We start from the raw sequence: 13,757 nt of genomic DNA, 5'->3' as shown, positions 1-13,757 counted from the left end.
TACCATATGCCGTCTCAGAATCTGCCCTTCTCTATCTATGTTTTATAACTTCCCTTTTATGAACTGTGAGTATTTCCTCATCTTTCTTAACTTTGGACTTTGGGAAGCCTATACTTTGGCACTGGCATGTATAGAGCCAAAGCTCCTTGATAAATACTAAATTTGACTTCAATTATTTATACCTTTTTGTCTACTGCTCATATAGAATGCCTAGATTCTGATTCCCCTTCCATTCTCATTTTGTGTTTGGATCCTTGAATACTCTTTTGTTTTACTTATAAAATATATATAGTCTCCTTGGATCCTAACCATCTGCTTAGACTTTTTACTGTTGGCAGATACTGTTTCAAATTCTACTTACATTATATTTGTATTACCTTGAACAAGTCACTTAATTTCTAGACTAAAGTTTCCTCATTTAATTTATGGATTTGGAAGGTCTCTTCCATTTCTAAATTCTATTTTCTTAATTCCTGCTTCAATAATAATGCATAATAATGGATAGAACACATAGAAAAGATGAGACTAAGATCTAACTCCACAATTACCATCCCTCCATCAAGATAATATGACTTTGATCAAACCACTCCAGCTCAAAGACTCTCTGCTCGCAGGTAAATGGTTATAGATTCAATAAAATATAAGAGATACTCATCTATCCTTTACCTTCTTTATCCCATGCTTGTGCTTTCAGCCTGAATTTTTTTATCTATGAAATGGGAATCTGTAAAATGCATAGATATTCTATTTTATAGAATAATTTTGAGGGTCAAATGAGTAAATGAATATATGCAGATTAGGAATAGAAAGTCAAAATTGTGATGCCATCATTCTCCTTTCTAAACCTTACTCGGGATAAAGCATACCAAACTCTCCCACTCTCTCTTGTTAACTGTTTTATAAAACTGAAAAAATCTTAAAATTAGAAAGAGAGAGAGCTAGGGGTACAAAACATAAAAAAATAAACAAGACAATCCTTAATTTCAAAGAGTTTATATACTTTCAAAAGAAAGCAACACATCAAAAGAGTTCTGGAAGGAGGAAGGAGAATACCTTCATAGGGACATGGTGAGGAGGAGCTCTGTAAGTGTCTTGGAAGACCTGAGTATTTCAAGTTGAGGTGAAAGTTCACCTCTCAGAACCAGAGGACTCTGGCATAGAATTCAAGTTTCTAGTGGGGTAGAAATGATCAGACTAGTACCACAGAGACAGATGTTTCAATTTAAATTGATCCCTATAATCTTCAGTTCTGCTCTATTTTTATATAATCTTAACTACAGAATATCAGATCCAGATAATGTCTGATCAACTCTACTATTATATTAATAAGAAAGGTGAAGTTGAATATGTGTGTTCACATATTCCGAGAGTGGAAACAAGTATTATGAGGATAAAAACTATAATTTATGTCACCCTACCTTGCCAATCTACTTATCTCTACTCTCTTTTTGATTCTCTTGTTTTTTTCCATTCATATATTTTTACCTTATTCTGTTACAGGTCTCAAAGAGTGGCCACCAGAGCTCTCCATTCATTCACAAAGCAAGGATAGGCATGTTATAGATAGTTATTTTATGCACAAAGACAAATATGGAATGTCTTACTGATACAATCTCAAACTCCCCTATCTACAATTCTGCTTTCCATATGGAAGCTACCCTTTTGCCCTGGCTCAATTGGGGAGTTCAGACTTTCAGAGGTCATAGAAGAAAGGCGACAAATCTGCTGCTGCTACCACTAGTATCACTTTTTGCAATCATTAGCTTTTTTGTGGTATTGCAGAGATTGTTAACCTGGGGGTTGTGAACTATTTTTAAAAATTATTTTGCCAACTTTATTTCAAAAGTTGGTTTCTTTTATAATTCCATTTATTTTATTTGGTGTATTTCTTTGATGGGGGATGGCAATTGGAGTTGTGACTTGCCCAGATTTACACAGTGTCAGAGGCAAAATTCAGATCCTCTTGACTCCAGATTTTTTTTTTATTTTGTGTATTTTAAAACATTGTTTTGAAATTGTGTCCATATATTTCTGATAGTCAGAGTGGGACATGATACACAAAGGTTAAAACCCCTTTATGTAATGAAAGAAACAATGGACTTAGAGCCAAAAAACTTAGATCTAAAAGCTTTAAATCAGTTACTTATTAACTACATCAATATGGGCAAATACCACTTCCCTGAGCCTCAAAGTCTTTAGTTTTTACATAGTATCTTATCTTTCATTGTGATATAAAATTCTATTAAAAATTCTGAGCAATAGGAAAAGATGTTAAAATAAAAGACAAAAATAGGAGCATCTAGAAAAGACCCCTGAAATCAGGTCTTAATTACCTGCTTAACCTTTATACCCACACTTAAGACTTTCTCTGCAGTAACTCTGACCTTCATCCCAAAGCATCCTAAATCAGAAGACATCTTCTCATATACAGAACCCTTCCTATTTCAACCATTTCTGTTACTTACTATTTCTTTCTCACAAGTATGTTTTCATCAATGTCAAAGATGACCAGAAGTAAGCACCTCTCCATTTGTCTTCTGCTGCCCTCTAAAAAAATAATCAGTTATGCTCTGAAGCCATGATTGTGCTTCTACACTTAAAGGATTGCTCATGGGTTTGCTTCAAACAACCATTCTCCTTTAGTGCCTCTTTCTAGATTCCTAAAACACCATACTTTCTCGTGATGTAATAAAAAAAAAAATCTGCTGTGGTCATCTGGGAATAATTCAACCCTGAAGAATACTTGCATTGGGAATTATTAGAATGATATTTGTGATTCCATTAGACAAAGACCTAAGCAAGACCTTTATAACAAATATAAATATTTATTGAAATTCTTTTTGTATTCTTCAAGGTCAGTCCTTTTCATGTTTAATATTTCTTAAGTGAATATAATGGTATGGGAAGCATACTGATTTAATTTAGAAAAGACAATTAGTCTCTGAATTCTTTGAAGATAAGAAATTCATTGCAAATGAAAGTGATAAATTTAAGAAAATTAAATAATATATTAACTGTTTTGCTACAATGTTATATAAATATGAGCTATCATCATTATTTATTGTCAGAAACAAAACAAAGTGGCAGTGAATGTGTAGGTAACATAGAACCTTAAGTTTCACGTGCACTCTCAGACAGGGACAAAGCCAAAGAGTACCTGATGGAGGGGCAAAAAATCTTGTCAGATTAGAATTCCCTTCTGAATTCAGAAGGACATCTTCCTAAGAAGATCTGAGTTCAAATCCAACCTCAGACATTTATTAGCTATGTGATTGTAGGCATGTCATTTAACCCTGTTTGTTTTAATCCAATATAAAACAAAATGGCAAACTACTCTAGTAGTTGCCAGTGTTTTGACAAATATTCCCATGAGAATTTTCTGAGATTGTTGGTAGTTATGACTAATTTTTTTTTTTTTATAATTCACTGACAGACCATACTTTTCTTCTAAAGCAAATGCTTCTAACTGAAGTTAATACTTAGGTTGCTCAGCAAATATTAATATAATATGAAGGATAATGGAAATGCATTTACATTTTATTTCCCCCCCAATTTTTAGACATTTTTATTTAAAGTTTTGAGCACCAAATTATTCCCTTCTTCCACCCTTCCTACCCTCCCTCATCCATGAGACAGTAAACAGACATAGGTTATACATGTGCAATTATATGAAACATTTGCATATTAGTTATTTTGTACAAAAATATTTAAACAATAGAAAAAATGAAAAAAGTGAAAAATAGTTGTTTAGTCTATATTCAATCAATATCAACTTTTTTTATGGAGGTAGATCATGTTTCATCATTACATCTTTGGAATTGTCTTAGATCATTGTATTGCTAAGAATAGCTGAGTCATTTTTAATTCTTCATTGAACAATATTGCTGTTATTGTTCAAACATTCTCCTGGTTATGCTCAGTTCACTATGCATCAGTTTATGTCTTTCCAAGTTTTTCTGAAACTATCCTACTTGTCATTTCTTATACCATTACAATCATATACCACAGTTTAGTTAGCCATTCCTCAATCAATAGGTATCCCTTCAATATCTAATTCTTAGCTATCAAAAAAAAAATCTGCTATAAATATTTTTTGTAAAAATAGACCAGTCTCTTTTTATGGATGTCTTTTGGAAGTGATATTGATGAGTCAAAGGATGTGTATAGTTTTATAGCCCTTTGGTCATAGTTCTACATTGCTCTCTACAATGTTTAGATCAGTTCACAAATCTGCCAATAGTTTTCGACATCCCCTCCAACATCCAGCATTTTCTTTTTTTTCTCATATTGGCCACTCTGATATATGTAAGGCGGTGTGTCAGAGTAGTTTTAATTTGCGTTTCTCAGATAAAGAGTAATTTAGAATTTTTTTTCATATGACTATAAATATCTTTGATTTCTTTGTTCGAAAACTGCCTCTTCATACCTTTTGATCAGGTATCAATTGAGGAAAGAATTGTATTTTATAAATTTCATAAATAAATTTTATAAATATTAGCAATGAGATGTTTATCAGAGACACTTGTGAAATTTGCTCCCAGTTTTCTGCTTATAATTTTGATTGAATTGATTTTGTTTTTGCAAAAACATTTTAACATAATTATTTATTTTCCATTTTTTATATTCTCTATATTTCTTTGGTCCTAAATCTTTGCCTTATCCATAAATCTGACAGATAAATTATTATATGTTTCTTAAATTTACTTATGAGGTCATCCTTTTTATCTAAATGATGTAACCATTTTGAACTTATTTTGTATATGGTGTGAGATATTGCTCTATACCTAGTTTCTACCATATTGTTTTCTAGTTTTCTAAGAAGTTTTTATTAAATAATTGAGTTTTATTTCCAAAAGCTTGGATCTTTGGATTTATCATATAGTAGTTATTATGATCATTTACTATAATGTAATTTGTATCTAATCTACTTCATTTATCCACTATTCCATTTTTTAGCCAAAATGAGAGATTGTTTTTATTAATTACCACTTTAGAATACAGTTTGAAATCTGGTATGACTAGACTAGACTTCTTTTACATTTTTATCATTAATTTCCTTGATATCCTTGAAGTTTTGTTCTTCCATATGAATTTTGTTTTTATTTTTCTAGTTCTATATGATATGTATATGCAAATGATATGTTTGATATGCATTGCATTAAATAAATAAATTTAAGTAGAATTGTCATTTTTGCTATATTGGCTACACCTACCCATAAGTAATTAAGTAATTTTTTTCCAAATGTTTAGATGAAACTTTGTATGAAAAGTGTTTTATGATTATGATCATGTAGTCCCTGGCAAGTAGACTCCCAAATATTCTCTACAGTTATTTTGAAGTGGAATTTATCTTTCTATCTCTTGCTTTGATGGTACTATATAGAAGTGCTGATGATTTATGTGAGTTTATTTTGTATCCTGCCACTTTACTAAAGTTGTTAATTACTTTAGTTGATTTTTTAGGATTTTCTGAGTATATCACCATATTATCTCCAAAAAGTGATAGTTTTGTTTCTTCATTGTCTATTGTTGTTCCTTTAATTTCCTTTTTCTTATTGCTGTAGCTAACATTTCTACCACAATATTAAATAATAAAGGTGATAATTGGCATCCTTTCTTCACCCATGATTGTATTGGGAAAGCTGAAAGCTTATGCCCATTATAGACATTGTTTGCTAATAGTTTTTGATATATATTGCTTATTTTAAGATAAGCTCTATTTATTCCTATGTTCTCTTGTGTAGTTAGTAGAATGAGCACAGAATTTTGTTAAAGGTTTTTACTGCACATATTGAGATAATCATATTATTTCTGTTAGTTTTGTTATGGATATGGTCAATTATGATGATATTTTTCCTAATAATGAACTAGCTCTAATTCCTAGTATAAATCCCACCTGGCCACAGTGCATGATCCCTGTAATATATTATTGTAATCTCTTTGCTAGTATTTTATTTAAAATGTTTGCATCAATATTCATAAGGCAATTTGGTCTATAATTTTCTTTCTCTATTTGGACTTTTCCTGGTTTAGTTATCAGCACCATGTTTTTGTCATATAAAGGATTTGGTAGGACTCCTTCTTTTTCTATTTTTCCAAATCATTTATATAGTATTGAGATTAATGATTCTTTAAATGTTTGGTAAAATTCACTTGGGAATCCATCTGGCCCTGAGGACTTTTTTCTCAGGTAGTTCATTGATGACTTATTCAATTTATTTTTCTAAGATCAGGTTAAGTATTTTATTTCTTCTTCTATTAATATGGATAACATATTTTTGTAGACATTTAAACATTTCATTTATCAATTGTCAAATTTATTAGCATATAATTGGGTAAAATAGCTTCAATCAATTGTCTTAATTTCTCCTTCATTGATGGTAAATTCACTCCTTTCTTTCATTTTTGAGACTAGTACTTGGTTTTCTTCTTTCTTTTTTTTAGATCAAATTTGCCAATGGTTTGTTTATTAAATTAATTTTTTAATAGCAACAGCTTCTAGTTTTATTTTATTAGTTCAATAATTTTCTTGCTTTCAATTTTATTAATCTTTCCTTTGCTTTTCAGGATTTTCAACCTGGTATATAATTGGTGACTTGTATTTTTTTTCCTAGTTTTTTTAGTTGCATATGCAATTCATTAATCTGATTTTTTTCCATATTTTATTGATGTAAATAAATTAGAGGTATGAAATTTCCCCTAAGTACTACTTTGGCTGTATCCAATAAATTTTAGGATTTTTTTCTGATTGTTGCCATTTTCTTTAATGAAATTATCAATTATTTCTATGCTTTGTTCTTTGACCCACTTCCTTTTAAGATTAGATTATTTAATTTCTAATTAATTTTAATCCCTCACTGTTGAGATCCATTATTGATTGTTTTAATGCATTATTATCTGAAAAGGATGCCTTTACTATTTCTTCTTTTCTGCATTTTGTTGGGAGTTATTTTTATTTTCTAATGCATGGTCAATGTGTATGTGTAGGTGTGTAGGTGTTGTTGCAGTGCATTGCTAAGGAAAAAATATATTCTTTTCTGTTCCCATTCAGCATTCTTTAGAGATCAATCATAGTTAACTTTTCCAGAACTTTATTGACCTTCTTAACGTCTTTCTTTTTTATTTTTACTAGGGAGGAAACTGATGCCTCCCACTAGTACAGTTGTGTTATCTATTTCCTCTTATAATTCATTCAACTTCTCCTTCAAAAATTTAGAGACTAGACCATTTGGTGCATAAATGTTTAGTATCAATATGACTTCATTGTCTATGGTAATTTTCAGCAAGATATTTCTTTCTATAGGTCTTTAGCTTTTGTTCTGTTGAAATCAGGATAGCTATCCCTGTTTTCTTTATTTCAGCTGAAACATAATAGTCTGCTCCAGTCCCTTACCTTTACCCTTTATCTCTGCTTCAAATTGTTTTATGCAAACAATATTTTAGGATGCTGGTTTTTACTCTATTCTACTATACATTTCTTTTTAGGGGTGAGCTCATCCCATTCACATTTATTTTTCACCTGTGTAATTCTATCCAAGCTATTTTTCACTTATTTGCTCCCCTTTCTCCATTATGCCCTACCCATGCCCTCCTCACAAGTGTTTTACTTTTGAACATTACTTTTCCCAATACACCTCCCTAATTTCCGTCCTCCTACTCCTTCTATTGTTCCCATCTCTTTTTGCTTCCTTATAGAATAAGATATATTTCTTTATCCAATGAGTATGTGTGTGAGAGGCCTAGAGAAGTGAGAAGTGTGTGTGTGTGTGTGTGTGTGTGTGTGTGTGTGTGTGTGTGTGTGAGTCAGAGTCCTTGAGAAGAGCCTGTTCGGGTTACAGACATTAAGGATTATTTCTATTCTATCCCTCTGGATAAGGAGAATATGAAAAAATTTGCCTTTTCAGTTTCCAGTGTTAATTTAGCTGAACCTTATAAAAGATATAAATGGATAGTTTTGCCATTGAATGAAAAATAGCCCTACTCTGTGTCAAATGTATGTTGCTGCTGCTCTTACTCCAGTAAGAAAAGCATTTCCAAAAGTTATGTTATTACATTACATGGATGATATCTTGGGGTGTGCACCTGAGGAGCAAATATTAGAAGCATGTCTACAAAAGACCATAGAAACACTAAAGAACTACAAATTGCATGTAGCTCCAGAAAAAAAATCAAATACATGCTTCTTTTCAATATTTAGGATATGAAGTCTATCCTAAGGTGCTTAATGTACAAAAACTTTTTTTAAGAACAGAGAAGATGAACACCTAAATGACTTTCAGAAATTGATAGGAGATATCCAATGGATGTGTCCAGTGTTAGGCTTAACTACCTATCAATTGCAACCATTATATGACATTTTAAGGGGAAACACTGCTTTAAACTCACCACGCCAGCTTACAAAAGAAGCTCTAGAGACTCTTAGAGAAGCTGAACTGGCTTTATCTAATGTGGTTGAAAGAGTCACTCAAAAACCCTTGGAAATGTCAGTTTTTGCTATAAAAGAGGCACCCACAGAAGTTCTTTATCAAGGAGACAGTGTGATAGAGTGAGTGAACCTCCTAGCATAACCGGAACAAAGCTTTACTCCTTATCCAGTGCTTGTGGCTAGAATCTTATTAAAGGCCATTAAGCAAGTAGTAAAATTATCTGGGGTAAGATCTGTCAAGATATACATCTTTTATGCCAATGCACAAATTAATGTATGCTGTGAAACCATCCCAGAGTGGCAAATTCTACACATGGGTCTCCATTAAAGATAACCAGACTATTACATAATTGACGATGGATTCTTGAAGAAAAAGTTTCTAAGGTTCCTCTTAAAGGACTAACTATTTTTTCAGATGCATCCAAACATAATAATTGTGCTGTATACTCTCGTGACTTAACTATAAAGAGAGTAGTTGGAACTTCTTTTCAGTCCACTCAGCAGAATGAATTGTATGCAATCATGCTAGCTCTTATTATCCAGGAGACGTAAATACAACATTCAGTAGGTGTGGTACAAAGAATTGCCACAGCCCAAATAAAATTTGTAGCTTCTAATATATATCAGCTCTTTAAGGAACTTCAAAAGCAATTGAGAAAGCATCCAGGTAAGATTTATGTCTTGAATGTCCAGTTTCTTAGTGGACTTCCAGGTCCTATTTTTCATGGAAATTTAAAGGCAGATAGCCTTTTAATGCTGTTAGCCAATACTCCCTTTATTTCAAGCAGTCCAAGAATCTCATTTTAAATGTCATCAGGCTGCTTGAGCTTTATATCTGCAATTTGGGATAACAAAAGAGAAAGCTAGGAGCATAGTAAAAGCCTATGTAGCTTGCCTTCCTTTCTATGCTCCTACACTCTCTCTAGGGAAGATCTCTCTTCGTTTGAGACCCATTGAAATTTGGCAAATGAATATGACTCATTATAAATCTCATCTGTCTTTTATCCATGTTGTAGTAGACACCTTTTCAGGATTAACTTTTGCCATTTGCAATTATGGGTGTGTCACAAGCAATAAAAATAGATAATGGACCTGCATATAGTTCTAAACATTTTGCACATGTTTGTGCACAGTATAAGATTTTACACACCACTGACATACCCTTTAATCCTCAAGGACAGGCAACAGTGGAAAGGAGAAACAGAGATGTAATGCTCTTGCTAGCTTTCTGGAGGTCAATATTAGAGAGGAGAAACAGAGACATCAAGACTCTCCTCCAAAAACAAAAGAAAGAGGGAGCCACAGGTAACCCTAGAGAACTTTTAAATTTAGCTCTCTCTACAATTAATTTTTTGATTTTTGACAAAGATGCACTGGCTCCAGCAAACGGGTTTTTAACCCACCAGAACAGCAGTGCCCAATGCAAGCAGCTCCACTGTTATGGGCCAGAACTTGAAACAAGGTGCTAAATCCCTGGAATTGATAGAGACAATGCTTATGTACTTAGTTTACACCTTTAGAGTTCACACCTTTAAGAGAGTTCACACATTAGAGTTCACATCTTTAGAGAGCATATAAAAGCTAGGAGCCTCAACTAGGATTGGCTTTGGGAGATTCACAAGTCAGAAGCCCACAATCCCACTCTTGGAGACAGAGTCAGATTCATTCCATATTCCATCTTTGTGCCAGCTGGAGATTCAGAGGGAGCTAGAGGTTGAAGCTGGAAAAGACAAAGGACTAGCGGCAAGAGCTCTTGGAACTAAGGAGAAAGATAGGCCTCTAAGATAGATAACTGGGCTATTTTGAAGGAGAATATAAAGGATCTTAATTTTTAATCCCAGGCTGCATTTGGGGTGATGATTACACTAAACTGAAAGGAAGGCTGCCTCCAGAAGCCCCCTAAGAAACCAGCTCCCAGAGAACATTATATTTTAGAGAAGAACATTACACTCCACTATCTTTAGATAATCGCCAGGTGATGTGGAGAGACCCAGAAAGTGGTGAATGGAAGGGACCAGATAGGTTAACTGCTTGGGGGAGAGGGTTTGCTTGTATCTCTACAGATGGAGAAGGAATCAGATGGGTGCCAATGAGCCTTATTAACCTTGTCCATTGGAGAGAGCTGGAAAAGACCCAAGAAATATCAAATGGTTCCATTGCTGACTGTGCCCACCACTGAAAGAGCATGGCAGTTATGGCAATTGACTCATGAACATCAAAAATTGTTAATGACACTGATACAAGACTTCAAGACCAGCAGAAATCATTGGATTCCCTGATACATGATGACACTGTTGCAGGACTTCAAAAACTTGCAGGGATCATTGGATTCCCTGACACATAAAGTAATGAACAATAGATTGGTTTGGGACTATCTCTTGGCTGCTGAAGAAGGTGTATGTGTGATTGTTATTTATATACCCTCCTCCTAGGACTTATGGACACATATAATTCTTCATGTTGATTCATGTTTGTTACATCATTACTAGTCTGAGCTATATTACTATGTGCTCGTGTAATACCTCCCATGCTAATGGATTTATGTATACTTGTTTCAATTTCAGCCCAAAGGAAACCTGCAATATCTGGTTTAACTCCCCACTTCCCTTTGGTGCTCACCTCCCTTCCTAAGAAGTCAGAGAAGGCTTGATCACTTTCCTTTGGTGTTCTTACCTCCCTTTCTGAGAAGTCAGAGAGGGTGTGACCACCTCTGTTCTAAAATAAAAGAAAACAGAAGTTGTAGAGGGTCTAAACTTTGGAGCAGTATACTTGAAACAAGGATACTTACCACAAGGTGTACTCTAAAAATGTATACTTATTGATACTGACAGCCAGGGTGCTTATAGTTAAGCACCTACTCAGTGTGATTGATTCTCTATTTAAGCACATACTTAGTATGACATGATGATGTAATGGCTCTCCTAACAGTTGGCCCATGCTCAGTGCAACGTAGTGATGTAATCATACTGAAGTACTGAAGGGCTGGGAGGACTGGGAAAGAGCCTCTCAGCCACAGACACAAAGACTCCAGATTCCAGACTCCATCTTTGACCAACCTCATGGTGACTCTCCTGCCTTCATCACTTCTCCACCTAAAGACCAAGGCCTGTCCAGAGATCCTTCAGAAAGTTAGTCTGGACATTACAGCATTCAACTCTTTTTAACTTGGAAACAAGAAGTATTTCTACCATTTTTACCTTTTAAGGCAGAAAAAAAGCATTCTCGATTGAAAAATTTCTTGAAGACTGCTGGAGTCTGTATGATAGGAAGCTACTCTCAGAGCCCTTCCCCTAGGCCTGTTTTGACTTCTTAAATCACAATGTTTGGGGAAATTATTTAGGGAAGGAGATGGAGAGGGAAAGGAGGATGAAAGGCAAGGGGATCAATCTCATCACTGTATAGTTATGTAAACAGCTTCTGGGCAGCTAAGTGGCATAGTGGATGAAGTGGTAGACCTAAAGTCAGGAAGGCTTATGTTCAAATCTGACTTCAGATACTTACTATTGTGTCCGCCTGGGCAAATCACTTAACCCCAATAGCCTCAGTTTCCTTATCTGTCAAATGAAATGGAAAAAGAATGGCAAACCCCTCCAGCATCTTTGCCAAGAAAACCCCAAATAGGGATATAAAGAGTCAGACATAACTGAAAAACAACTGAAAGACAAGTCCTACTTCCAAAATATATAGGGATCATAGCTAAAAGAAGTTACTAAGTTTGTTCTGAGTGATTTTATTTTGAGTTAGCTCATGATATGTGTGGTTTCAATTTCTGTCCCATTCTGGGAAGAGTGAAAGTTGTGATGGACAACCTCAACAATCAGTTTCATTCTATGCACCTATCACTGGACAGCATTTTGTGAGTCTTATTCTGTAATAGATTTTGGAAACAACTTGCCTGCTCATTTTGTGTAGTAAGACCCTTTCAATCTCTATTCCTCTGCCTTCCTTTTAGAAATTGGAGAAAACAGTATAAGTTTAAGGCCCTAAATCAAAAGAGCTAGTTAAAAAGCAAAAGAGGTACTATCACAACAGGGCTGTCTAGTTTGGGAATATTTATCTCACTGGACCTCAGTGGGAGGATACTCATGATCACTTACTTCTCTTTACACAAGATGTATTTTTTGGTTATCTTCCTCATGGCAGTTTTTACTTCCTTGTTACGTAATGTGTAGATGATAGGATTCAGTAAGGGGAAGATCACAGTGTGAAACACAGATACTATCTTATCTAAGGAGAATGCATCAAAAGGACGTGCATAAATGTAGATGGATGGGCCAAACATCAAGACCACAATGGTCATGTGGGAATAGCAGGTGGACATGGCCCGACTGGTACTCTCCCCTGAGCCTGAATGCTTCTTGAGCATGACCAGGAGGAAGGCATAGGACATGAGTAATGCAATGAAACACACTACAGAAATCAGCCCACTACTGAAGATCATAACCAGTTCCTCTGGGAAGGTGTTGGCACAAGCAATGCGGACCACCTGGGTGATATCACAAAAATAGCTGTCCAGTTCATTGGGTCCACAGAAAGGCAGACGAATGATGAGGGCCACCTGGATTATGGAGTGGATAAAGCCACCCAACCAAGAGCACGCCACCAGCACACAACAGAGACGCCGGTTCATGATGGTAGCATAGTGCAAGGGTCGGCAGATGGCAGCGTAACGATCAAAAGCCATCACTGTGAGCAGGAACATCTCAGAGGCCCCAACAAAGTGCAGAAAGAAGAGTTGAGCAATACAGCCCCCAAAGGAGATGATCTTCCTTTCAGCAAAGAAGTCCACAAGCATTTTAGGGGCTGTGATAGAGGAATACCAGATGTCAAGGAAGGCTAGGTTTGCCAATAGAAAATACATGGGCGAAGTCAGGTGGGCATCCAACCTGATAGTGAAAATAATGAGAACATTTCCTGGCAAGATTATCAGATAGAAGGAAAGAAATATAACAAATAGCACCAGTTGTACCTCCCGGGTTTGGGACAGCCCTGTGAGGACAAATTCCGTTACTCTGGTGTAATTATCAGGCTCCATTTCTTCACTTTATTTCTCATAGCATGACTAAAGAAAACAAAAAAATTAAAATGATTCATGATATTAAATATGAAACAGCTTGCTCTTTTCTCACTTTTTTCCCCAGAAACGCCAAATCTCTCTATTATGAGATTATAGGAAAATCCTTTTGCATGACCTCATTTTAAAAATACTTAACCTAAGGCAGGAAGAAGAAAAATGATCAATCTGAGATCTGTCTTTACAGTAGAATCGATAGTACTGATTAAATTTTGACTTCCCAAATATCAGTCAATCAATCAATAAAATATCATAGAA

The 13,757-nt window shown here is 34.7% G+C and overlaps 1 protein-coding gene across 1 annotated transcript; it reads right to left on the bottom strand.

Moving 5' to 3' along the window:
- Nucleotides 1-12,518: 12,518 nt before the first annotated feature.
- LOC127552497 (olfactory receptor 4M1) lies at nucleotides 12,519-13,460 on the bottom strand. Its single transcript, XM_051983002.1, has one exon. It carries the CDS (start codon nucleotides 13,458-13,460, stop codon nucleotides 12,519-12,521), a length of 942 nt encoding a protein of 313 aa, XP_051838962.1.
- Between the last annotated feature and the right edge of the window lie 297 nt (nucleotides 13,461-13,757).

This window comes from Antechinus flavipes, chromosome 2, assembly GCF_016432865.1.
Source record: "Antechinus flavipes isolate AdamAnt ecotype Samford, QLD, Australia chromosome 2, AdamAnt_v2, whole genome shotgun sequence".
In the NCBI taxonomy this organism is placed as follows: Eukaryota; Metazoa; Chordata; class Mammalia; order Dasyuromorphia; family Dasyuridae; genus Antechinus; species Antechinus flavipes.
The sequence above is the reverse complement of the archived record's forward strand: the minus strand, read 5'-3'. Positions and strand labels throughout refer to the sequence as shown.